Below are 27,225 nucleotides of genomic sequence, written 5' to 3' on the forward strand. Positions count from 1 at the left end.
TTTCTCTGTCCACCCGCCTCTGAACACGGAGGCGTTTCTGTTGTGCTTTGCTGTGCTTTGTTCTGATCAGGTCCAAATGCAGCGGTGTTGTCCTTTTTTTATTTGTTTGTTTGTTTGTTGTCGAGTAGGGTTGAATTATAATCTGGGTCATGCATGCAGTGTCGGTGAGAGGGGATGATTTGTAGTGTCAGTATAGGCTTGCGTGTGTGTGCGTGCGTGTGTGTTTGTTTGTTTGTGTGACTTTTCTTTCCCTCCATCTTCCTCTCTGTTTTCTTTCCCCAGAATCCATGTTTATGAACACAAATAATAATAATAACAAATCCTGTACTTGCCATAAATGTCTATGTCGGACTCTTAGCATCCCTCACTGTCCGAGTGTTGCCGTTCATTACCTGAGTCTGAGGTTTTCTACACAACCGTAACTGTGTGGACATCGTATCTCTCACTGTGTTTACCTCTCCTCTCTCCTGTAGTGATAATAATACAATCTAACTCAACCTCCACAGTTCAACCACCCCCCTCCTCTCACTGATAAATCACTCCTTATCCCACATCCTACACCGCCTCCTCCTCTCCTCTCACACAAATGCAATATACTGATGCAAACTGTAGTTTATTTATTATAGATGCTATAACACAGAATAGTACCGTGTAATACGGGATTAAGTATTATTTAGATTAAAGGTGCAATAATCATGATGGAGAATGAATTGACCTGAAAATACTGCTTATATACACATTTTCAGAGTGTTTACATATTACAGTATATTGCATCTTTATTACCCACCTCCCCAGTCCCCCATTTTAAACACCGTAGCCCAGTTGTTATCGTTCCTCCATGGCATGTGACTTAGTTCTTCTGTGTGTGTGTGTGTGTGTGTGTGTGTCTCTAGGGAGGCTACCCTGCTGCTGCCGCCGCCGCCGCCGCCTACCGCTACGCTCAGCCTGCAGCCGTAACTGGAGCGACCGCCGCAGCTGCCGCCTACAGTGACAGGTGAGGTCATTCCCAGGCTCGCCACATCAGGCACACAACAGAACTGCTGAGGGGGGCAGAGAGTGTGGCTCTGTGTTTTCTTTCCTTCTGCAGTTTAGCCGAGGATGAAGTGTAGATGAGTCCAAGGCCAAAGGATTAATCCACGACAATGTGCCGTGTTTCTTTTATAACAGCGGGGAGAGTGCCGGGAATACCGAGCAGGGACATAATATAAGGACCTAATACTCTGTAACACAGTGTTAATGGAGGGATGTAAATGGACTTAAAGCATGAAATGATCATCTTATCCTTATCCTTTTTATATAACGTCAACAAAAGTCACCGAAGGTTGAGCACTGTTGTCCCTGTTACTGATGAATAATGATAAATAATCATCTCAACATTGATCAGTAATTCTGATCACCCTTTGTTTGCGTTTACAAATAATCACACTTTATATCAATCCAATATGGATGGCAGAAGAATGAAGTATTCGTGTTTCAAATCATTTCTTAATTTTAATATCCTTGTTTACTTGCTGGCCGTCATCTTCTGTCCAGCCTTCACAGTTCCCTCATCACTAACCCTGCTGACTTACTGTCCTGTGTTTGTGTTGCTAGTTATGGCCGGGTTTACACCACAGATCCATACCATGCTTTAGCTCCGGCTGCTGCTGCTTACGGTGTGGGAGCCATGGTGAGTAAACGGACACACGCTAAACATAACAACTAATATTACATGGCTTACAGTATGTGAAGCACGTCTTTGGGTTCACGGTTTCCTCATGTGTCTTTTTGAAAGACAACACACTGGAGCTTTGCTCAGTGTAGATTTACATCAGATCACATTATTGTGCTGTGGCTGTACACTGTAAATGTACATATATATATATTTATATATCTATTCTATTATTCTGTCTTCTGCAGAAATGAACAAACTATCAGTGAAATGAAGTTCTTGATTTGTTTCTATGTGTTTGCATTGACTGAAAGACAAAGGATGTGATAGACACAGCATTTTAGGTCCAATGTTTAAGACTATCTTCCACTCTCCCTGCTGCTGCTCCTCCTCCTCCTTCAACAGCAACACCCGCCGCAGCAACACCCGCCGAGTGAAACTGACCGTTCACTTTATAGCGGCTTAATTTCTTCATTAAAATCTTGATGTTTACCCTGGCATTAGCATATAGCGTAGAGGAAAGACGATGTTACATCACCAAAACGATATTCTGACCCACCCCTAGTCTATGTGGCATGGTCATGAAGGTGGAGCAGCGTTTCAAATCTGGAAAAGCAAGCTTTTGCTTGTTATTCCGTTTGGGCTGTACAAACATACACCCTGTATTTTGTAAGTATTTTGAATTGAAGTATTACACGCTGGACCTTGAATGCAGATTACTGGTTGAAATCTTCATGTTCAGAACAGCAGTCAGTCGCTGTCGTCTCATGTTCGGCCACTGTGTGACTTTGTTGTCCCTTCTGTTTCTTGCAGGCCAGTTTATACCGGGCAGGATACAGTAGGTTCGCTCCGTACTAAGAGCCACAAATCACACCCAAGGAATTTCACATTGCTCCAAAACACTTTTTCAAGCTCTTTGTTTGGCTGGAGCTCCCTTTCAGTTTTCTGCAGGTGGACTAAAGTGACAGCTCCTTTGTTTTTCTCCTCCTTCTTGTTCTTTTTTTTTTTTTTTTTTCTTTTTGTGGCCAGGGAGGTCAACGCCACATCATCAACTCAAAATTCCATTTCTGTACACTTCTGTCTGTCACTGACATGGAAACAATGGGGAAGAAACAACCACCAGGAGCATCTCCCACATAAAAAGCTGGAGCCTACTTCTCTGATCCACGTGGCACAATTTAGGATGTTTTTTTTGTTGTTTTTTTTAGAAACACTATGGGACCTGGAAGTAGAGAGACTATTGTTCCTGTCTGATCCTGAACACTACAAACCTTTTTCCTAAGAGTCTCTGAACTCACGATATATCCACTGCCCTGTAAGACCTAAATCAGACGTACATACTCAAGCGTAATGTTCTTCAGCACCAAGTATACACTTTCCTCTAGTTTACATTTTACTTTTTGTTTTGACCCGCACAGAATGACAGAAATGCCACAGCACAGCATTACGTAAAGAAGGTACTTTAGGTTTTTAAACACTACATTAATGTAAAGCTATGCTCTCACAGAAGACACGCCCCTCTGGTTTATCATTGTGGTGTAAAAATGGAGAGAGAAAAAAAGACAAAGAAGGAAGAATCGAATTCTTGACTGCTCCATACAGAAGACGCGGGGAAACATCCCCGTGTTTTTGTAAACCTGGGACACCGAACATTCAGCTGGAGGCAACCTGGGAGCGTCTGAGTGACAGAAACCACTGTTGCCCCGGTAACGGCAAACTAGGAACCACACTACACTGGGGGGGGGCGAAATGTTTTTTTGTCGTTTTTCAATATGTCTCAAGTTTTCTCCAAGTTTAAAAGGAAACACACACAAATTGACAAAAAGACAAGGAAAGAAACATCTGTTAATTCTGCATTACCTCATTCATGTATATGTATATACACACATACATATATATGTGAATATGAAATGTGTCCATTACTTTCAGAGACGGAGCCGTTCATGAGTCCATCACCTCATATTGCAACACTAAAAGCAAACGCCCTTTTTTTTAGCCGCGATCCGACTCGTCCATTTTGAATATCCGGCGCTCTCCGCCTCAAAAATTCGACCATGATCTGCTACGAGGTCCTTCTTCCCCAAAAAAAGGACACAGTCTATTTCTCTCCTCTGCACCCAGTCATCAGACATTCCAGCAGCAGCGTTTGCAGGGAATGAGCGCTTCGCGTGGACGTGGGACCCGTCGCAAAACACGGATGAACTAGATTTAGCAAAAGCGGGTGTGAGGTGGGAACGCCGCAGGATCCTCTGCCAGTCAGCCAAACGGGAATATCCCTCCTGGACAGCTGAGATATTTATGCCCGCAGGCTTCAGTTAGAGCAGCTTGTGTGTGTGTGTGTGTGTGTGTGCGCATGTGTGTGTGGAAACGCTGTCTGATCTCAATCCGGCAGAACAGCAGATCCCTGCAGAACAGCCCAGATTAGAACGCAGTCAGTCGGGGCGACGTTGAGACAAAAGACTTCGCACTCATGTAACAAAACCTTGAAGTAACGAGAAGTTTTTATTTATATGCATAGTTTTCACTAGTTGTCCACATTATTTTGTCATTTTTAAATCCTGCATCATGAGAGTTTTAAAGTTCTCTTTACCGGTTTGTCTGAAGGCGTCACGTGAAGACTTGACCCAAGTCTCTGTCCTATGTATTTCACCTCCATATACTCCTACTATGTTGTTATTGCTATTCATTTGCCTTTTTTTGGTTCCAAAGATTTCTCTGAAAGAAAGCACATTTCTGGTCCTGATGTACTTCTTATTATGTTTGTGCTTGATTTTCTTTTCTTTTCCCTCTGTGGGTTGACTCTGTGTTCCATCACTAACCGTGTGGAAACAGCACCAGGGAAGCTCCAAAAAGAATTGCTGCATTTTGGGGTTTTCTGAAATCCGATTGGCTCTAGACACTTATTTATTGTCTCTTGCTTTTTAAAAACAGTATATATATATATACAAATAAATGAAATCCACGGCCACGCAGAGGCAGGATGTGCTGCAGATGAGAGAAACCGGGGCAGATGGAATCATGAGGGACACGTACAGAGAAACGGAGGCAGTGGTGTGAGGATGTTACGAGTTGCATTTTGCCAGCAGGTCCAAATGACACGCAGGAGTAAATGTGGGAGAGACGTCCACACAATGTCAAAAAGGACCCCGTGTCCCAGCAGTGGCCACCGTTTGAACAATGGAACAATGTGTGGGTGATTAGTCGGGGGACAGTGTGGCAGCGATGGTGAAGGTGACGGCAGAACAACATCCCCTACTGTCGCTTTATTTTAGGTCTTTCCCGTGTGCTCAGGGTGCAGCGGACAGTGTGAGGAGGGCTAATGTTGTTTTTGTATGATTGTGAATACTGTGTGCAGTAGGTCCATTAAGTATTTTCAAATGCTCATACCTCTTCTTTATTTCTTTTGTTTGTTGTCTTATTATCCCTTACAAGTATTATCATAAGTGTTGCTATGCATGCTTTTGTGAGAGAGGAAAAAGGCGTCAGTCAGGATCTTTTTTCATTTGTTTATGAATTCAAATCAAAGTGCTGGAGGAGGAGGAAGGTGGGGGTGTTTGTGTAGCAGAGGAGAGGAGAAAGTACCCGGAAGTTAAGTGATGTCAGGAGGTAACGGAGGTGTAGGGCTGGGTATTGATTAAAAATCCCCACTATGGTATTGATATCTGCATATTGATGTCATCCATCCATCTTCTACCGCTTTATCCTTTTTGATACTAATTTTATTCAATTCGTTTTAGCAAAAACACGACATGACACATTACTCATGTAAGAGTCTTTAGTTTTAGTCTTGTAGTGGAACACGGTGCAGCAGCAGCAGCAGCAGCAGCAGCAGCAGCAGTAGCAGCAGCAGCGCTCCGCTCTCTCTGTTCTCATATGTAGTCCCTGCACTTTAGGTTTTCTTGAAATACCTTCATTCAGTGAACAAGCACCAGCCTCTCACACACACACACACACTCGTCTTCGGGTTGTTACTTCCTGCCGTTTCCCTGAGGTTCTGTGAGATGTTGTCATAGAGCATGCTGCATGCTTATTGGCTCACTGACACTGACACTACTTGGGTACTGAAGTTTGATGTGGAACGACGATAGAATCTTGTGATCCGAGTTCAATACCCAGCTCTACGCAGTCGTCTCAGTGAAGAGTTTCTCTTCAGGGTTTGTGGCGGGGGAGGTGAAGAGGAGGCTGATTTAGTCCACTCCTGCTCTGCGCCTCCTCGGTCGTCACGATAATCACCAGTCACATCAGATGTGTAAAGTCTAATTTGGTGTGTCTGGACCTGCGCGGGGTTGCTTTTATAATGACGGTAAATGAGCGACAACCCTGTCTGCAGCTCGTCTTGTGTTTCTGCACAGAGACTAGGCTGCTGATGCATAAGCAGCAGCAGCAGCAGCAGTAGTAGTGCATTTATTGAGAGAGATGCTCCTTTTTTTTTTTTTTGCAACATCTCCACCTTGCTCGTCCAGTCGGCAGACGCCGGCATTGTCGGGGTGTAATGGTTATCGAGCAGCTGCAGGTTCCCTCGGCTTGTTTTCGTCTCCTCTAATTTGAGTCAATCTTATTTTATGAGGCTGCAAAAAAAAAAAAGCCACAGCAGAGGTTAGATGCTGGAAGGACGCGGAGGCAGAGGCTCTCCTCGGCCGCTGACACCGACTCCCTGCACTGTGCCCCCAAGTCAACCCAGTGGGAGTTTTTGTACAGGGGATTTAATAAATGGGTTTAAATTGCATGTGGAGGCTTTTTTTTTTTTTAAATGTCACATGCTCCTAAAACTCGTTTATCCAAGTGATTTTTTCCCCAATAAGTGACATGTATTTTCTCACAATGTTTTATTTTGCCACCCTTGTGTCTGCCTTCTGTTTATTCTCTTCATTATTATTGAATGTATATAATAAATAAACTGTTTGGTTTTTATTCTGGTTATTTGATGCTCTGCCTTTTTGCCGCATGCTTTTCCACACACACACACACACACACACACTGGGGTGTCAGGAGGTGATAGAGCACATTCTTAGATTCCTATTTCCTTCCCACAATTGTGCAAGTCTTATCACTTTCTTTGCAGTGTTTGGCTACACGGAGGTTTGCTCAATCACGAGAGATAAACAAGTATTTCTGTGATGTAAAGATGGTGCAACACTTGAAGCCCTTTTCCACCATGGTCGCGGCTCGCCTCGGCTCGGCACGGGTTAGGTTGCGTTTGTGATGCCGCTCGCGATCACTAGATACGTCGGACTCCTGTGTTAAATATTGAGATTTTAGACATTTCCCTAGTAGTTGTTGGAGGTTAGCCCACATTTATAGGGTTGTTAAGTCTTTTTAACTGATCTACAGTTCGGCTTGATCTTTGTGTCGGACGTCTCTTCCTGTGACGACACTGTCTGGCGACGTCACGCATAGTTTTTGCCTCAGCTCGCTTGGAACCATCGCCAGAGCCAGTGCTAAAAAAAAGTACATAGAGAGCTGGTGGAAATGCACCAAACTGGCTTTAACTAAACAAGAATCTCACTGTCCAGAAATGCCCCAGTCGCTGCATTAGCTTGTGTGAGTCAGATGACTGATCACTTGTGCACAATTAAACTCACTCAGCTGATTCTCTTTGGTGTAAACTCTTGACTTTTCTTGCTCCAGACCAAATGTACCACGCGATGAGCTTTCAAAGCGGCTCCATATTTCACATCGTTGCCCCCGCGGTGGGAACAATCGGCAACAATCTTTAATTGCATCTAGAGTTAATGGGCGTGAATGTGACGGAAAACCTCATATCCCAGCTAATTGCTGTAATGCACAAGGGGACAATTGTCAATGTAATGGCCTGCGCTCTGTGAGTAATTGAAGCCGGGCTAATTGGAAACATAGATTGAAGGCCTTCTGATAAAAAGGCGGGGGGCGGGGGGGGGGAGGAGTTGACCAGTGTGTGTCACACGGGTCACTGTGAGAGGAAGACAAACAAGTGCAGCGTGAAACGTGGACTTTTATGACACCACTTATTCTACACTCGTGTGCGAATAATTCAAATGTGAGAGACTTTGATGTCACAGAGCAGCTTCTAGAACACTGAGCACGTTCATGTGTCCCAACACTGCCCCCTGGTGGTTTAACTCGTGACACTGTGGGAGAGGATAGTGGGCCTTGAGCTCTGTTTCTCCCCTCTCATAGAGTGCGAGTCAATAAATCCCGGCTTTTATCACAAACCTTTTTATTGACAACACTTTTCATACAAACGCATATGAAATAAAGAGAGAGCAACACTTCTGACAAGGCTGCTCAGTTTCCCACAGTGTTGTGATCACGACTTGGACCAAACTGCACAGTAACACAGAGTAGACATCATTTTATTAAGCGTATTTCTGCCGTATTGCACACCTGAGCCTTCATGATCAATATTTTACTCTTTTTTTGTAATATCAAATATCAGAACCAGTCGTATTCTTATGCAAATTATTGTTCTACAGCGGTTTTATGAAGCAGAATAACTGTACCGTTGCAGCTTTTGATAATTGTCTTCTATTTAATTGGTCCAGTTTAAAAAAAGAATGATGTAATTCATACATTATCTTTAAATCCTCATTCTTGTATTTGAATATAGAGCAGTCAGTGCCGGAGCTCGTGCACCATGTTTTAAATGTGTCAGTAGAGAAATGCTGTTACACTTCGACATTGTGAGAGAATGGAATCTTCTAACAATAAACGTGGCCAAATAGAAAAACTAAAGCCTGACCTCCCGCCTCTGTGAAGGGCGCTGAGTGTTTGCACTGTTTCCAGTGTAAAGAGAGGTCAGGTGCTATTTCTGGCGCCGCAGTGCTGTTACTTTGAATATGAGGACGTTAATGAGCGATGGCACGCGCCGTCCTGACATTTCTTTGTGTCCCGTCTCCTCCCCTTCTCCTCTCATCCTGTCTCCTCTCATCCTTCCTCCCTCTCTCTCTATCTACAGATTGTTCTGCCCTGTTCAGCAGTTTGGCACTTTCACAGAGACCCGTCTCACCACAGGGCCATTACACATGTGCGATGTGGATTTCCCATCAGCAGATCCAGGTCGTAGCAGAGATGAGTCACACGCTGCTGAGTCTTTTCTTTCTTTCTTCTCTTTGTGGCAGATCATTTTAAATCCAGGCGGATTTGAAATAACATTTCTTTAAAAAAACAAAAAAACAAAAAAAACAAATGCCAAATACTTAAAATATCACGTCCCTAAAATTCATCATAAGGTTCCCCGTAGTTGGTGGACTGAGGGCGAGGAATGGTGTAATCCTTGTCGGTGTCGATTTCCTGCAAATGCAAACACATGATCCCATGTTTGTCGTGTCACTGCAATGAACATAAACTGTGCTCTCAACAGTCTTCGCAGGATAATGCAGCTCTCACCGCCTGCAGTGGTTAAAAGGTCACAGCACTTAATTGCAGAGTGCGTGGAGGCCCGTTGTTAACCCTCACATGCTTTATTACTCACTGTCATGGAGAATCCAGACTCGTACGGTGACCGCAGCGTCGGATCGGCTCTCCTGCCTGAAGCGAGACACATGCTACAGTTACAGCTAATTATTGCTTCATCACACACTATTATTCATCACATCCACCCACGACGAGAGCTGAGCCGACGTCGTTCGTGTGTGTGTGTGTGCGCGTGTAAGAGAATCATGGGAGGGAGAAACTCACAACACTCTTTATTCCAGTGAATAAAGACAGGAAAACGAATCAAAGGAAACCAGGAAACAGGCGCCACAGGTTTCAACGTGCTTTATGTGCCGAAATGTGAACGCGACAGTTGCTAAAGTGCTCGTTTTATTGCACTTTGACTGTGTTGATGTGCCACATTTGGGCTCATAAAGTGTTGTAGTAAAGTGGAGACAGGAACCAGCATTCACGCTCAGTCGTGATTATGTGGAAGTCTGTTTATGTGGAATATTGATATTGCATGAGATGGGGGAAAAAAGCTTGAGATTAAAAGTGAGACTTTATATTTTTGTGTGTACGAAGGACGGATCAACACACTCGTCCCTTTACAAGATAAAAAGTTGACAGTGTCTTACGACCTCTAACGGATCGGATAGATAGCGACGGCTGCTTCTGAAGTAAACTGTGCCGCCTCGCCATTCTCCATTAGCACTTTATTGTCACTTAAAGCAGCCACAGAGGCTGTTGTTCAGAGGGAGTCTCACTTTTATGTCGTTAAAGGCCGAGTACGAGCGGATGATGCGCTTATGCTGCCGTCCTGTGTTCATTTGACTGACTTTACACAGTGAGTCGAGGCGATTTGTGCAGTGGAAAAAAGAAAATGGTTGTAGAACTTTTGCTTCAGTCAGTAATGACGTTGTGCAACAACTGAATTGAATTCCTTCAAACTTAAGTCATGTTCTGTGAAGACAACCATTTTCTTTTTTTGTGATTAATCAAATAAAACCCAAGACCCCCAATCATGAACTCTTTCTGGAATAAAGGAAAACCAGCCAAACCATCCCTGACTCCAAATGTTCAGTAAAGTAAACATTCTGGTTTTCCTTCTTTGAAGAAAATGACAGAACTTTGATTGCCTTGAGTTTTAACTGTTGATTTGACAGAAGAAGCAAAGTAAACAGTCACCTTGAACTTCACTGTTGAGTAAACCTGTTGATTGAGAACATGATTATTATATTATTAGGAGTAAAAACAGCCGTTATCTGCAGCTGCTTTTATTTTTGCCTTGCGTCTAATTCATTGCTTTTCAGTGAGGCTCCAACTCAGCCGCTGGTGAACGAGCACAGCTTCTTACCTCTCCTGTTCTCGCTGTCGTTCTCAAAGCTTCCGTTTTCTCTTCCTTCCTTCTGACTCTCCAGCCCTGTTATGTCAGCGCTGGGGCTCGTCCACCCAGCGAAGCTCAGAGGGGCGTCCTTGGACTTGCCCTCTCCCCTGCAGAGGAAGGAAACCTGGGAAAGCCCGTGCCCCATCAGTAACACCCAGCCGTTGGCCACCAGTGCGATGCTGAGCACCGGGTCGTCCCACTGCGGCCGGCGTCCCTTCTCGGGATTTCCTCTGGTGAGCATCGTGATCCACACCACCCAGATGCAGACGGAGAGCAGCAGTGTGAGGAACACCACCGAGGCCTGAACCCTCCCCTGCACGTTTGCGGGTCCCGTGTAGCTGTACGAGTATGTGGAGCAGGAGCGGTGCAGGAAGTGCATGGAGAGGATGAAGCTGATCATCAGGATGCACAGCACGTAGATCTGCAGCATGGCAAACTCCGCCTGGCTGTACTCGCAGGGCCTCTTGTCCCGGACCAGCACGAGGATCAGCCACTGCGTGGAGATGATTACCTGCACGGTGAAGAGCCCCAGGGCCACGGCAGGTTCTCCCCAACCCCGAGCCGCCGCGAAACCCAGCAGGGCGAGGCAGCGAGCCAGCAGGCAGGAGAAGGCCAGCGAGAAGAGCACGCTGAAGAGGAAGATCCTGGTGGGGCAGGTCTGATCAGTGAGGCGGATGATGAAGGAGAAGGTCAACGCAAAGACCCCGGCTGTGGCGAACAAGAACAAGGACGTGCAGGCCACTGTGCCTCCGATGCTGCTGCGCTGACGTTTAGACGAGGCACAGAGCCAAATGTACCAGAACAGGAGGCCTAACAGGAGACCCATGCTGAAGAGGAAGCCTGCAGACGCTAATGTCTCCAGAATAATCCCCCATGCTGCCCTGCGGTCACACAGGTACCTGTAGATGGGGTGCAGTCCGTTCCCGCAGCCTCGCACTCCCTTCAGGGAGGTCTCGTTTGAGGACGGAGAGGATGTGGTTTTAATGTTTATCGTGGAACTGGTTGCGCTGCTGTTGGCGGCCTGGCACAAACAGGTGAGAGGCACGGAGAAGAAGAAGAAGAGGAGGAGCGCAGGGAAAAGGGAGTTGTGCTTCAAGGATAAAGACGCCATGTTTGGTTTTCAGCAATCCACGGGAAGAGTCGGTCCTGTCCTTTCACCGCCGCTCGTTTCCCTCCTGAAACAAACAACGCGTGTCATAATATGTAAGTGTAAGTTTGACAGATGATGAGAAAACAGGAAGATGGGAAAATACAGAGGTCAGAAAGTGGAACAGGGGAAAAAAAAAGCCCACAGTGACAGTGAGGAGAACGGGAGGAGGGAGTGTACTAACATGCCAGAACAAGGCAGAGCAAGAGCAGAGTGTGAGCCAAGACGCACCATGGAGAAGAAGGAGAGAAGAAAGAGTGCACAAAGGTAATGACACTGTGGTAGAAAGAGAAAGCTTTCAAATCAGCTGTGATTGTCGAGTGTCACTTCCTCTTTGCTTTGTTTTGGCCTCACATTTAAAGATGACTCTTTGTAGGTTTTTAAATCAAACGCCGGCCCTGAACTCTGACAGAACGCCGTCCTTCATTTATGTTGTTTGTTGTTATTATTCCGCCTCTGTCGATACTCTCAGACCTGACAGAGGGAGCGTGTGTGTGTATACAGCGGCAGCACAGGGGCGGGCGGACAAGAAGCCATAATCCCGTCACACTCGTAAATCACTGGGTTTTTGGTTTTTTTAAGCTGTAGAATTAACATCTGAAAATGTTCTTTGTGTTTTCAGCGTCTCCGTCGTGGGCAACTAGAGATCCAAACACCACTGGGAAACGCCGAGAGACGGATGTGGAGCTTTGTACAAACTCAGCGTTTGTTGGTATTTAAAAGTTACGTATGACCGTTTTAAACGAAGAAAGCTGCTCTGATCGTAGTCTTCCAGTTTGCTCAGTGAAGCCAAACAGGAGGTAAGAATACACTGAATAGCCACCAGGGGGCGATTCGTCTTGTAATGTAGTTCATATTGAAGTTTTAAGCCATGGTGTGTTTGACCAGCTGATTTGAAGGCGAGCCTCTGAACATGGATGATAAGCAAAAATGTAATAGCTCTTGTTTTACTCACTACATACGGATCATATCAAGGAGACGATATCTATGTTTGGTGACTAGGACTTAAACTATCAAAGGTGGACAGGAGGCCACGTCCTAAACCTGGACACACTTTTGAAAAACAAGAAGACGAGCACCATTTTACCTTCTCTCCTCGGGGACGTGGGTGGAAACGATGCCTCCGTGGCTGAAACTGTTCCTATAACGTCTCCGTCCCAGTGCAGTCACGCACCTTCTGTCCCGACGCTGTGTCCATATCTCATATCAGCACGATACACTGTAGACTGTTTCCGCCTCAGTTCAACAGGTTGGGTAAGAGCTGAGAAAACCTGCACCTCTGCTCGCTCCTTCCTCTCACACCCACTCCTGACTCTCCTTCTCTCTGTGTCCCTCCCACAGATTATAGGTGGGGCTCACACACCTTCAGGTAAAGCTGCACACAGGGAGGAATCCTCCCTCCCTCCCTCCCTGCCCTGTCTGTAAATCCCGTTTCCCGCAAGTGTTTGCATCGCGCGGCGACGTAACGTGCAGAGAGTGAGGCGATCCGTCCTGTGACACGAGTGCTCAGAGGGTGTGAGGAGCATGCAGTGAGGGAGTGAGTTAAGGTGAGTCCATGTGACTCACCTCAGTCACAACACCAGGCGTCACCTTAGCTACTGGTGAATCACAGCAACAACAACTTTAAATGTGAGTTTTCAGCCGCAGGGGGAGTTGCACTGAGAATAGAGAGTGCTTTCTTACTGTCGTCTTTTACAAGTCCACACGCAACACCTGCACACATGCCTGCACACGCACACGGCAGCAGTTTATAAGGTGTGTTCGGCTCAATCTTAAATCTCTCTGCAACTCTGAGTTCATTCCACTGGTGTAAAAAAACAACACGACAAAAACAATTCAGTTTCTATCACTGAATTCAGATTGAAGCGTTTTGGTTGTAACGTAAACTTATATTTAAGAAATATTTCAAAATCGCTCGTACAAAGTTTCCATGATTCATGTCCAGAATCTCACTCGCTGACAGCAGCTGACAGCAGCGCCGTGTTAGTTCCAAGTGAAACCATAGCAACGCAAAAGATGTTGACGGACAACAGCAGTGGTGATTGTTGTGAGAAGAGATGCTTTTTTTTTTCACAGCTTTTGGTCGTGTTGTGAGTCAATCTGTTCATCCACCATCTTGGTTCAGTCCCCAAACTCTTTTATTGTGTATATTCAAAAGTGACGTACTACAGTTTTAAACTAAGGAGGTAGTTACTGCCAGCTGTAGCTGCTTTAATCATCGTAGACCATATACATACAGTCTATGGTCTATGGTCGAGAAAGTGGACGTAGTCGTCTACTAAGTGAGTCCAACCATGAAGTAAGAATATAATGAATAGCCACCTGGGGGCGACTCCTCTTCTAACTCTGTTAGAATGGTGGTCTATAGGAAAATGAGCCATCTTCTCCCTTGATTTGTAACATTAATAAAGATTTTCCTTAGGAGTTAATGGTCAATTACAGATCTCAGGTCTTCTTCGATAGAACATGATATCAAATGTGGCCAAATTATCCTGTAGTGTGAGGGATTAACAGACGTGATTTTAGGGTCATTGGAAGCGTTCGATTCTTCCTGATTTCAAATGGTAAATTGCGACTGGGACGTGACGAGAACGCTGCAATAACCAATGAGAGCGTTCTTTAGAACCTTAAGTTGTGTAAGTTCATTCCGTCTTCTCAGCCATGACTTCATCCACAGTTTATTGGCTTTTGGCTGAAGTCACAGTTAAATCACACACATTTCTGTGAAATCCCTAATGTGTGTGTTCATGGGTCTTGACTGGATCGTCTAGTCTGTGCTCTGTTCTCAGGATTAAAGCGTTGACAGTGGATTACGAAGTTCCCCAAGTAAATATGATAACAAGTAAATATAATCTTGTCCTTCAACCCCTGAAGTTTGAAAAGCTCTGCTCTGGTTGATAATATGATATTATAGAGAGTAGTCACGTATTCACTTGAATGTACTGTATGTAGATTCAAGCTTGTTTGTTGCGTGAAGAAAACACGCCTCCTTGTTGCAAAAGCAAACACCTTGATTTGTTTCCAGTTTCCAGCAAAGATCCTCGAGCGAGTGTAATGAGTTAATTCATCTTAAAATGAACAGTAATTATTATTGTGTGCAGTCAGAGAGCATTGAGGATAAAAATCTAAAAGCTAATATGATCATTTTCATTCAGTAGACAGCTGGAAAGTGAATGTGAGGTTTGTGATATCATTATTGAATTCACTTTTATTTGTGTTTGAAGGTGGAAAAAAAAGACAGAAAGCAGGATTACTAAAAAATAGACATTTCCTGTGTTAGTGTGAACGCGACACAAAACATGCAGCATACGCTTAGATTCTCTCTAAGGAGGGGGCGCTTGTTCGGGGGAGACGGGGGAGAGCGGGATGAAAGGAGGTTCCTTCTCTGTGATTATGTTAAAAGTGCCGTGCGGTTTCCACCGTGACACCGCGTCGCACTTTCTCCTTGCAGCCCTTGGTGTTGACAGTAACCGTGTGCACAAGGAGGAGTAAATACAATGCAAATGCAAAACAGGAAACAAGGGACGGGAGTAAAAAAAATAGGTGAGGTAAAAAGCTTAATGCAAAAATATTTACATTTAAATAGACAGCTATAAGCAAATACAGGCTAGTATTAACTGTTTGCCTTGAGGGTGAAGGGTGAGAGGGCGAGAGGGCGAGAGGGGAGGGACAAACAAATGTATGTGGATGAAGGGGAAGTTTCTCGTCTTCTCATTTCAAGTATACATACTGTCATCAGTATCATATAATAATAATAATAATAATAACAATAATAATAATAATAATCATATAAAAAGAACATAATTAGGCTCTCCGTGCACTCAGTGGAGAAAAGCGTGAGGTAGATAGACGAGAGGACATTATGGGATGGCGGCGGCCTTATCACGACGTGCCCAGCTGAGGTGGGGAGAGAAGGCAGGATGAAGCGAGGAGGAGAGGGAAGGCAGGAGGCAGCAGCTTTAAATGATTCCGTATTTGGCCAAGTCGCTGAGCTCCATGTCGCCAAAGGCTTCCCATGGGCAAACCACTGTAATGTCTGTGCCGAGACCCTCCATGCCGGGGATGTCGTCACCGAAGCTGGGGGAGATTTAACAGAGACGTCAGAAACACACATGTGATCGAGTTCTAACGCAAATATTACACCCATGAGTACAATCGTTTGTTTTTAGCCTTTTTTTTCTTACCCCTTTTGCCCCGGTTTAGGGGCCTTGCTCTTGAATGTGCGAGTCTGCCTCTGCTTGAACTTGGGCGGCCCCTTCTTGGGGGTGGTGGGGCCAGTTGCCGCGCCAGGGGCGAGGGCGCTTCCTGCGGGGGGGCTGGCGTTCATTGCTGCTCAGAATCTCTGAAACACAGAGGAATGTCTTTGAGCGCGTGTCGTCACGCGCTTTCATCAGTCAGGTTTCTCTCGCACGCTTGAAGTTAGTCCATATATATATATGTAGTCTTGTTTTCCAGGTGAAGCTAATCAGGAAGTAAGCCTATACTGAGTAGCCACCAGGGGGCGACATTGCTGGTTGCAAATGGACCTCAGTTAACATTTTCCTGTGGAATGAATAGTCTCATTCACTAGTTTCAGATCTTCTTCAGTAAAACTGGATGTTAAAGTTGTCTCTTTTTTTAACTTAATTGTCATTTATTTGTTAACAACTTCATATGTATTATTATCTTCTATGGATTTTAATGTTACTGTACAGCGTTGTTTTTCAAAGAGCCCTCTCACTAAAACTGGATTAAAACTGTGGCTTCATCTGACTTTGTCCTCTCTTTCTTCCTCTCTCTCTCTCTCTGCTGCCCTCTGCTAATCCTATTTCCTTCCATCTTCCAATGCCAATCAGTGGAGATTATGCAGATTATTTTCGGCGGCCAGATTAGCGCTAATCCCGCTCAGATTCTCAGTGGAGTCATGATCCTTCCTGCCAAGTTCAATTAAAAAACGAGCCTGTGTTATAAACCTCTAACTTTGTCTGTAGCTTCTTGAGCTCAGTTTTCCATTCAGCTGCTGACGCGCGACACCTTTGTCAAACTCGGCTCTCCCTCTGACTTGTTACGCTTAATCCAGTGAATTATAGACCAGCAAAGGCCGGAAACACCCTGGATTGACGCAACCAGATGGCCCAAGTGCACCATGCGCAGCAGCAGATCTAGACTCCCTGTGGATGAGCAGACATACAGATGCACAGACAGGGTTCACTGTCATGTTCAGAGATGTGTGCAGCAGAGAATCCGCCTCGACACGTTATTAACCATCTGCTGCTGTGACTGTTGCTCCTAAAGTCAATCCTCTTTGCAGTGGGAATTAGGAAACACACACACACACACACACACACCTGATCTCCCTTTTAAGCCTCCACTGATGTCTCATAGTAAGAATACAGTTGCACATGTCTGCTCAATTTCTAATCATAGATTTAAAACACATTTTCGTTCATGTGTTCCACGTTGCAGTTTAAAGGTTTAGTCACCAGTGCACAAACATTTCAGTAAAGTCATCCGTGTCAAAGTTCCCTGCAGCCATGACTCACTTGAGCAAATGGCTCGTGTAACTCCAGTCAGAGCCATGGTTACCATGGTGAACACGTCTGTGTATTAGCATCTTGACGCATCAGTAGAGTTGGTTCTCACCTGCTGTCACAGGTATCCCAAGAGGCCACCGCCGATCGCTCTGCTCTGCTCGATCTGAGCGTCTGTTCTCTTCCTGAGTGTGTGACGGTGTGTCGTCTATGCTCTGCTTTTATATCTTCATCTCTAATCTAGTCACATGATCACCAGAAAGGGTCAGCCAGACATCACCGAACTCTCCCCGTGCCCGTCACAGTGAGAACGCACCACGCAGACCTTGTCAGTCAGAGATCAGTCTGGAAGGGTTTTATTGGGATTATCCCTTTAAACCTCAGCACACGTCTGCCATGAGGAGACGAGCTGCCGCTCGCGTTTCACGTCCATGTGAGGTGCTGTTCTCACACGCGGCGTGTTGACTGTGGTCACTCATAGTTTTCATTTAGACACACAATGTTATTTGTATTATAGAAAATAACTGCAGTATAAAAACAACCACATTGTCATAATATTACTATTCTAGATCAGATGAGGGATGTTTGTGATTAGAGATAAAAAAGTTCCTGTGATGCTGTGAGATGCATGTCTCGTCAAACAGCATAAAGGATGTGAAGAGAGACAGAACGATGAAGAAATGATAGATTATTGGATTATGTTGCATCCGTAGCCTCAAACATCGTCAACCTGCTGTCACTTGCAGCTTCAAGCACATGTCACATTTGCTCTAATGTAGAGTTAATGATGTGCTGATTTTGTGATTCTGCGTGTCACAGTGAGTGAGCTGTAGCCACAGTGTGATAGGACCAGTCATTAAACTGAGGAACATTAGTCACATTAGTCGAAAAGCCAACAGGACTTAATTGCCTCCCGTGGTCAGTGCATGTTATGGAGGAGAATATTATTGAACCTAAAAGAAGGAGAATCCTGGATTAGCCTGATTGTATGCACGACAAAACATGGAGAGACATTTACTTTCCATACTTTCTCATCAGGAAGTTGGCGACTCGAGCTGTGTCCTTCATCTGCAAACAGGCTCTGTCATGCAAAACTATCAGACCTGACATTTGTGGAACAGAGCAACTCTTCTGTCTGTAAATGTTAATTGCATAACTTGGTGCTGTTTGTATAAGAAACAGATATTTTTGTCTGCTTTGAATGTAACACAGACGCTAACCTGCTTCACCTGAGAAGAAAAACAGAGAATCTAAGTCAGTAGACTTCAATCTGTGGGAAACTGTCCAATACATTTGAGAGGTAAAGTCGTGGAGTCCTCTGAGCCTTTTCTTCAAGCACGGCTACACATTTAAAATAGAATTAGCAGCTCATTATCTCCCTGAAATACACGTCATGGATTAACCTCTGTGCCTCTAAATCAGGTTAATGGTAAACAATGGTAAATACTCTTACTAAACATCGTTGCTGTCTGTATTATGTCATCATGTTTAATGATTCAACTTCTCCTCCAGTAGATTATTCAACTGAAAATGGAGGCAGAGGCCAATAAGTGAGATTAATTTGTACGTTTCCAATAATCCTGACATTGAAGACTGATGACGGCCTTTAAAAAAACTGACAACCTTCATTTAATTTGCCAAAGTCAATCGTTATTTTATTCCACAGATTTGGGATTGTTGTCAGTCAGCTGGGATACAGGGATATGCTGAGGCTTTGAGGGCGGGAGAATCCAGTCCAGCTGCCTGCTCCTAAAGGAGGCCAGGACAGAGACTAAGCCTCTTTAACAGTATGGAGGCAACAGCCTCATTATCAGCAACACACACTCAACACTCTGTGGCTTTGACACCTCAGTGAGCCCCAGGCCTTTGTACTGGGTCATATCCACTGTCACTGAGTCTTGACATTAACATTTACTTATTTATTTATTTATTTATTTATTCTTAATAAAAACAATAACAACTTTGATTTCAGCTTCTTAAATGTGAATATTTTCTGTTTTTTTTTTTGCTCATCTACAACAGCAACCTGAACATATTTGGTTTGTGGACCTTTCCTTTCCTTTGCTTTCCTTTCCTTTGCTTTCCTTTCCTTTGCTTTAACTACTGTTGTAGATGAAGCCCGACTCCTAAAACAGTGTCAGTCAATACATTCTTTCAGCTCCTTGTTTGTCCAGTTGGGCTTCCATAGAAACAAGGCAGTAGTGTGAAGATGGCAGTCTGTGTGTGGCTCTTGCTGAAAGCTTTTGGTGATTTTAGTTGTTGTTGAAGTTCTTATTCTGCCTTATTCTGTTAATAAAATAACATTATTTGTATGCAGACTGAGGGAGCATGTGTGTGTATACAGCAGCACAGTCATTCCTTCACTTTCTGTCAATAAACCCTGTTAAAAGTTACACATCTGGACCTTCATAATAATTCACCAACCGCTCCTCAGATCAAAGTGATAACAGAGTCGACTCTGTGCACGTTACAGGAGGTCAGTATGTCAGAGCGTGTGTGAACAACACACACTAATACAGTAATACTATGATTAGATTAGCATACTGTATGTAGCCACTAAGGCCTGAAAGACAGTTCAGTGAGTGGAATGTGCTCACGATGATTCACGGGCAACATTTTACAGCGTGTCAGACTTATGTAAACATTAAAGTATGATTTCAACACACAACCATGTCCTTTCATGAACCGTGTGTGTGTGTGTGTGTGTGTTCAAGGGGAACCATACCCTCCCCCTCCCATTTTTACATCCAAGCTTACTGCACTGCATTGAGAGACATCCTATACAGTGCTGCATACAGTGCGTGTGATCGATGTGATATATGGAGGTTTGCTTAAAGAAACCAGACATGGCTATTCTCAGCCTGGGAACACACACTTTTCTTTTTTAATCATCAAAAAGACTCTCGACAGAACCAAACCACGGTAGTCTCTTAGTGAATCCCCTCTCTGTGTCCAGGTCACATTTAAATGTGTAAAATACAAACCTTCTCACATATTAAGAGAGAGGAAAACAGTCTGGACTATTTCCAGAAAATAGGAAACCACAAACCGTGTGTAGAATTGGAGAAAGAAGTCATACTAGACATTCAGTCAATTCTTTAGAGCTGTCACTTTTCATCTGAAATATGGATGTCTGTTCAAACTCCTACCTTAAGGCAATGCACAATTTGTGCAATCGGCACACTGCATCCATCGCTCCAACCTTCAAGTTGAAAATGTCCAACTTTCGCAAAGAGTCTCGATGACCAGTCAGTGTTGAGATTCTCCGGATGGCGTCACGAACTTGGCGGCCAGACTCAAGTTTTTCCTCAAAATGGAGGAGAATGCACTCTGCAGAGAAGAAACCGCCGCCGAATGTGAGTCCACAACACCATCTGGAGCCGCACACAACTTGGCGAGTTTCACCGTTGCCTTTGGGAGCTCCGTATGGACGAGAACCGCTTCCAGCGATACTTTCTCGTGACTCATACCAGCTCGTGTGGAGGCCAGGCCACAGTTCTACCAACTACAGGTGTTTTGTCCCAGCAGCGGAGTGTTGTCTGTTCTCAGCCATCCATCAATCCATACGGAGCTCCCAAAGTAAACTCGCCAAGTCGTGTCCGGCGCCGCAAGGTGTTGTGAAACGCTGACTTCTGGAATGGTGCAAACACTCACACTTGGTCTGAACGCAGCATTTCAAAATATGCAGTATGGAAGCGCATCAGACCATCGGAAGTAATTACAGCAGAGGGCAGCTTGGCATTAGATCCACTCTGAGTGAACTCGCGTCATAAAAAAAAAAAGACAGGGATGTTATGTTGTGGAGGACACGAGCAGACAACGACGACACCGAAGCCTGATTGTTGACACTAGCTTGCTTCAGTGCGATATACACCTTGATCCCTTTTGTCTGGGACCCTCTCGTCTCTTCACACTTCTTTTGCTATTCTCTACACTCAGCACTGAAATAGCTGTACTTCCTGCACGGCCAAATCATGACCTCCATCCAATTATTTGGTCACAGTTGAACGAGGCGAATGGTGATAATAAAGATAACTCCACTAAATGAATAAATTTATATGGATATATACATATATATATACATATATATATATATATATATATATAGAGAGAGAGAGAGAGAGACACCTTTTTATCTGAGCACACAGGTGTTAGCTCTGTGCCCAAGTGCTAGATGAGGTTTTCATTGATGTTCACTGGGACTTTCTTAACGGCCACCTTTCAAACTGTCAGAATGTCATTTCAAGTTCATGTCTAATTAACTGTTAAAGGTACGGTGGAAGATCCTGGAAAAAAAACAGTTTTGAGCAGGCTACGTTTTTGAATTCAAAAGTCCAAGCCCCTTTCTTCAGACTTCCCTGCGAAGCCACGCCTCCAGAGAACAGGGATGTGCAACAATGCTTGTTGATGATGAGCATTGGTTTCACGCAGATTCATGTGCAGCATCTGTAACTTTTGGTTCTTTTTTGGTGACGCTAACCTTTCTGGATACTTCTCCCAGACGACCTTTAATCACAGCCGTGTGTGCGTTAACTACATGCCTGCAACATGTAATATGACATCTGTGGCTCATATGACCAGGGTCACAGGGCTCAGACTGTCTGGTTGTCAGAGCATTGGTGTCAACAGTTGTGGAACGTGTTCGGAGACCCATGCACAGCGGATTACATACAGCACGGCCCACTTTGATCCCATCTTAGCACTCGCTGACTCGCGGCACTGACAGCAGTAACGACTTTAGTTGCTCATACGTATGATAAGCTCTCTATGGCACTGTGGTGGCAGCTTTCTATGCAGTGGTGTGTGTGTTGAGAGGAAAAGACTCAACAAACTGGTTAGAAGAGTCAGGTTGGTCCTGGACTGCCCTCTGGACTTGAACCAGAACCCATTCAAACGTCCCTGTGTCCTCATTCTCTCATTCCATCCCACTAGTGGTGATGGACGGAAGGATTTTTAAAACTACCCCTCGTTCATATTTTACATAATTCACTCTCTTCTCTCTTTCGATTGAAATTCTGTGCCGCAGCTTACGGGAATTCACTTCAAATGCAACTAATTATTTTTCCCCATTGGAGGAGAAATGTTATGCATTTTCCGTGACTATCTGCCACGCTGCTTTACGCTTTGAAGTGGAAAATCCCTTCAGTTTTAACCCAAATCTTGGACTTTCTCGCACCTCGCAAATTCCTTTATATTAGGATTTGCCTGTAGTAAATATATTCATTCTTCTTTCACTTTGATTAACGGGATTTTCCCCCTCCGTACAGTGCATTTCCATTTTAAAGCGCTCTTGTAACTGTCTGTTGTTGCTTGTAGCTTAGAAAGAGTTTTTTTGGTGGAAGTCATGACGCTGACGTTTTGACTTATTAGCATAAAGATTGAGACGGCAGAATGTTGTTAGTTTCCAGTAACTTGTGCTGTAGTTTTATCAGCTTGTGACTACGGGCTGAACAATTTCGAACTTTCAAATTGTCATTGCAACGTGCAATAATGGAACAATGCAAATAGCAAGTCATGAATATTCCAGTTCTGAAATCTGAATTAGGAGCGGCACTGAGCAGCACCTGTGGAACAATGGTGGTCGGGGGTACACCAGCTCTTTTGACCTGGGGGGACTTGAACTGGCAACCCTCCTGTTACGCAAGAGAATCATGTAAAACAGCAGCATACTTTAATTCTTATTACAATTTACCAAATTTTGGCCTCTGGTTGTATAAATCCGTGTCTGTTTTCCCTCCACGGACGCAGTGAATCTTCCTTTGTGTGCCAGTGTTATTATGTAAGACGTTAAGAAGCCAGCGTGCTCAGCTAATTGGACACCGATAAGGATTCTCTGAAGGATAAATTGACCCAAATCTCTATTCACAGGCTTACGTCGTGTGTCGTCATGGGCACTTCCCTAAAAAAATTTTCAGGAAGTGCTATTTTTAGTCTTGTGTTCCTCCTTTGCTTTGTTGTTTGTTGTTTTCATCGCTTGTGTCTCTGAGCATTAGTTTTTAGTTCACTACAGAGGACATTTCTTGTTTTAAATCAATTCAAACTCAAATACGTGAGGTATACGTTAGGACATGTTCTGTAATAAAATGGTGGTTAGAGCTCATTCATACATTCATTCATTCATCTTCTGCCGCTTTATCCTCCACATGAGGGTCACAGGGGGTTACTGGTGTAAATCCCCAATCCCAGCTGACATTAGGTTAAAAGGCGGAGTCACATCCTGGACAGGTCAGCGGTCCATCACAGGGACACACGGAGACAAACAACCATTCACTCATACAGCTACAGTCAGTTTAGAGCAGGGGTGTCAAATATATGGTCCGCAGGATGAATTTGGTAACTATTTCACACGATCTAATCACAATTTCTCACTTGCAGATACCTGTGATCTGTAAGTTTGTAATGCACCTGTGTAAATGGTAAACTTAATATTTTTGAAATTGCACTTATTTTCATGTCATGTTTTGTAGTTTCATTCAGAGTTCTTGTTGTTTATCGGTTATTATTATGCTATTGTTTCACTGGTCCGGCCCACTTGAGATCAAACTGTGCTGTATGTGGCCCCTGAACTGAAATGAGTTCAGGGGCGTGGCTTATCCCTCCATTCAGAAAAGAAGAATGACACTTCATGTTCTGTCTTGTCAAGGCACAAATGTCTCATCCATCAACATCCTCAAGCTTGTTGTTTTTTTTTTGTTTTTTTAGGATTTCTCCGTGACTCCTCTCCTCGTCTCCTCTCCTCGTCTCCTCCTCTCTTACACAATGAGAGTGACGTACACTCTCTCCTCCACGACGAGTCTCTAAAACCGGGATTTGTGAGGAGTCAGAGCAAAGGCTCCTCTGCCATGACAATCCTGTTATTTTTCAAGCAGTGAGGTGGCAAGAGCAGCAAGTACTGTATGTGGGTGTGCAATTATTAATATGCCATATTTCATTTCAGGACAGGAGTGAAAGCAGCAGTGAGCAGTGGAGAGGAAGGTGGCAGCCATTATGGCAAAGTCTGAATGGAAAACAGGGAAAAGAAATGTTGCACAGAATCCTGAATAGCATGTGTTGATACCTGGCCTTGGCTGTGATGTAGTACTTGTCAGAAAGATAAGAAAATTACTCTTCGAAAAAAAAAAAGTCATTCTTGTGTCGGCCATACTGATGTGACAGGTTTCAACCTCAGTGAGAGGGGAAGAATGTTATTAAAGCACAGGATTGCAGGGTCTGCTGGAGATTGTTTAAAGGTTTCATCTGACATTTGAATATCAGGTGCAACATTTGCGTGAATCATTATGTCACACAAAAGATCGACTGACGCAACCACTGTGCTGCAAATTATACATCATTATTATTTATTATAGTCTGTAAATGACTGGGCTGGTGTTTAATTATCTTATATGTACCTGGTAATTATAAAAGTACCGGTTTGATGTCATTTAAGAAAGTGAAACAAATCAAAAAGCAAAAGTAAAGCCAGACACAAGACAAGTTATGTCCCCACTGCATTTACAGGGATCAGATCTTATCATAGCGTGACTTGACACTGTGATGGACAGAAAAGTTGCCGCAGAACAAACTGAACTCATGCCGATGAAAGATCGAGTTCTCGTCGCACAAACTGTGGAAAAACAACCTTTTATGAAAACACGAGACAAAGGCGTTTGAGTGAAGAATCCAGAACGTACAGGCTGTTCTCGCCGTTTAAGGATGAGAAAGAGGTTAAAGTGTTTTAATGAGTGAACAGATCCATCAAAATGATTTTATTGCTTTACTTTTTTTTTTAATTGTTGTTAATTGTTGTTAATTTAATTGTTATATAGTTGACTCTTTGTCATTTGCGTTGCTCTCGTTAATGTTGTTTTATCTTGTTTTGAATATAAAGTTGAATATAAAGTCTATTTCAGAACACTTGTTACACAACAAGGAAAAGTACATTCACAAAGCAATAAAGCAATGATCCCTTTTATATACAGCTCAAATTCTATAAACACATATTAATGTACATCTTTAGAAAAGTCTGTTTTTACTCTTGTTTAGCTCCACCTCCAAACTGTTCCACTGACTATTATTTTTTACACATCATGTAGCTCTTTTTTCCAAACGATAACTCCTTATATAACATTTTTCTGGCTGTAGTAAGACGAACACCACATATTCCATCCACTACTAACATTTAACGGATGTCTGTGCCGCAGTGCCAAACATCTCAACCTCGACTACACTGAGATCCAGCTGCACTGTGCTGATGAGGCCTGTGAATAAAAATAATATTCTGAATCCTGCAGGAAGAGAGAGAAAGGGAAGCGTTTGCTTTTTCATCCTCTTGAGAAGCAGTAAAAAGACTCTCTCTCTCTTCACACTGTGGGACGTCCACTACCCACGGAGCGATTGTAGTTGAGCCAAAAAGCTCAGAGTGGGTGTAGAGAGCAACAAAAGAAGGTCCTTGAAATACAGAGAGAACCGGTAAAAAGTGAGGCGCAGCAGGGGTGAGGGAGGGTGAGGTTGGGTGAGACTGAAAAAAAGGGAGCTGCGGTAATCTGGGCTTTAAAGCTTCTGTTGGTATTAAGAGAGAACACTTATTAGATTGGGGCGCGTTCTGCTCACAGGGAAAGACTAATAGGATATCAGCAAATCAGAGCGTGTGACACGGGTCGGGATAGAGCAGGTGGATGACGCTCGGCCTTGAAGGCGGTGGAAGCTGCACTGATAGAGGCCAGTGATGCTGAGGCGACCCACAAATAAAGTCACACTAACATAATACATATGTAACATCCGAGCTCATGTTCCTCTGGACTCTGAAGTTTGTTTATTGAGAAACTTAACAAGTGTTTGTGTGGCACAGAAATGCATTGCAGTGTCATGGAAATCTGATTCCCCTCTCCCTGTCGACCGGCGGTCTTTGGAGATGAACACTTTATTAAGAGCACTTAATGCCAAGTACTTAATAATGTAGTCACTGACCTGTTTGATAGAGTAAGGACTTTGGTTTATCTTCTAGACCCTTTGCTCTGTTGTTAGGTTGTTATGTTCACATGTTTATATGCAATGATTGAATTAATAATAAGATCAGAGTAAGGAGTGCGTTATGTCTATGAGTGCTTTCACTAAGACTGATGTAAGACTGTGCATTAGGGGTGGGAATTACAGGTTAACTCATGATATGATATGATACAAGATACATGATATCGTGATATTATTGGTGTCTTGTATCGTATATGCATGATACCAATAATATCACAATACAATGATTCTGTGATAATCAATATAGTGCAAGATATAGCGATACATCACGATATCTGCTTAACTGAAGTTAAAAGTGCACGATTTCTCTTTGTATTCACAACATAGAGAACAAAGTGCATGAAGTCTAGGTATTGAACGTGGATGGAGCATCTCTTAATGTAGTTTCCTCCCTAATATAGATATAATATTGTTGCCAAATATCTATATTCGCCCTGGAGTAATGATCATCGCATTGCACGAGGAAGGACGACGATGTATCAGAAAAAATGGACATTTCGCTTTTATTGTGTTTAGATGCATCCTCACTGCACTGGAACACAAAGTGAAGAGTGTGAAAGAGTAAAAACAGGGAGAGGGCGCTGGATGTTGTGCAGAAACAAGATTAGAGAAGATGAGTTGAATAGAGGAGACATAAAAGAAGCGAGAGGTTATTTAGTGTAGCAGTGAGCTCGCCGTGATCACTCTGCAGCGATAAAGTCCCGTCCCACCGAGGCTGAGTGAGTCTCCCGAGGTGATGGATGGGATTTTGTATTCTGCAGTGTCATGCAGTCGTGTTTCACTCTCACAGCTCTGATACTACAGCCTCGCTGCAACTCTCTGAGTCCCTGTTTAATTTCCACACACTTTAGTGTGTTTTCTCTCTGCCTGCAGACTTGATTAATGCTGCATTCATTACTGGACCGCAGTGAAAAAGGAAGAGGGGGAAAGAGCTTATTTATTATTGCAGCCTGTCTATCTCGACCATCCATATATTTACTAGATAAAAAGGAAATGTTAATGATGGAGTTCTGTGAGAGCTTTAACGTCACAACGACTGGAACGTCAAGGACGTTCGTCTACATTTAAAATCTCAGCACTGCAGTTTTTAAAATGGAGCTTAAAGCACTGTTTTTCCTCGTCTGGAATAAAT

The 27,225-nt window shown here is 43.8% G+C and overlaps 3 protein-coding genes across 9 annotated transcripts in view; 1 reads left to right on the forward strand and 2 right to left on the reverse strand.

Annotated features, from left to right (window-relative positions):
* The window catches only part of LOC122785704 (RNA binding protein fox-1 homolog 2-like), a 52,137-nt gene extending 45,575 nt beyond the window's left edge, over positions 1–6,562 (forward strand). For 3 of the 4 annotated variants that reach the window (XM_044051614.1, XM_044051615.1, XM_044051617.1), the window contains exons 11-13: positions 894–994; positions 1,594–1,669; positions 2,465–6,562. In XM_044051614.1, coding sequence (XP_043907549.1) covers positions 894–994; positions 1,594–1,669; positions 2,465–2,509 — 222 coding nt within the window. In that variant the 3' untranslated portion in view covers positions 2,510–6,562. Of the gene's footprint in view, positions 1–893; positions 995–1,593; positions 1,670–2,464 lie in introns of those variants that run through there. The other variant, XM_044051619.1, reaches the window with a different exon arrangement.
* A 1,268-nt stretch (positions 6,563–7,830) lies between these two features.
* LOC122785583 (G-protein coupled receptor family C group 5 member D) lies at positions 7,831–12,937 on the reverse strand. Of its 3 annotated transcripts, none has more exons than XM_044051453.1 (5): positions 12,665–12,934; positions 10,401–11,605; positions 10,232–10,255; positions 9,102–9,157; positions 7,831–8,920 (listed from the first exon to the last, which is right to left on the reverse strand). In XM_044051453.1, the coding sequence occupies exons 2-5, from the start codon at positions 11,539–11,541 to the stop codon at positions 8,843–8,845; spliced, it is 1,299 nt and encodes a 432-aa protein (XP_043907388.1). In that variant the 5' UTR covers positions 11,542–11,605; positions 12,665–12,934; the 3' UTR covers positions 7,831–8,842. The 3 variants fall into 3 exon arrangements, 2 of the variants coding, with proteins under 2 accessions (XP_043907388.1, XP_043907389.1); XR_006362305.1 differs by having other exon boundaries at positions 8,862–8,920; positions 9,017–9,157; positions 12,665–12,937; XM_044051454.1 differs by lacking the exon at positions 10,232–10,255.
* A 1,890-nt stretch (positions 12,938–14,827) lies between these two features.
* On the reverse strand, positions 14,828–17,302 carry pde6hb (phosphodiesterase 6H, cGMP-specific, cone, gamma, paralog b). 2 transcript variants are annotated; one of them, XM_044051455.1, is made up of 3 exons: positions 17,200–17,302; positions 15,762–15,919; positions 14,828–15,654 (listed from the first exon to the last, which is right to left on the reverse strand). In XM_044051455.1, the coding sequence occupies exons 2-3, from the start codon at positions 15,902–15,904 to the stop codon at positions 15,537–15,539; spliced, it is 261 nt and encodes an 86-aa protein (XP_043907390.1). In that variant the 5' UTR covers positions 15,905–15,919; positions 17,200–17,302; the 3' UTR covers positions 14,828–15,536. The 2 variants fall into 2 exon arrangements, with proteins under 2 accessions (XP_043907390.1, XP_043907392.1); XM_044051457.1 differs by lacking the exon at positions 17,200–17,302 and adding an exon at positions 17,100–17,161.
* Positions 17,303–27,225: the final 9,923 nt, after the last annotated feature.

The sequence above is a fragment of the Solea senegalensis genome, linkage group LG19 (genome assembly GCF_019176455.1).
Source record: "Solea senegalensis isolate Sse05_10M linkage group LG19, IFAPA_SoseM_1, whole genome shotgun sequence".
NCBI classification, from domain to species: Eukaryota; Metazoa; Chordata; class Actinopteri; order Pleuronectiformes; family Soleidae; genus Solea; species Solea senegalensis.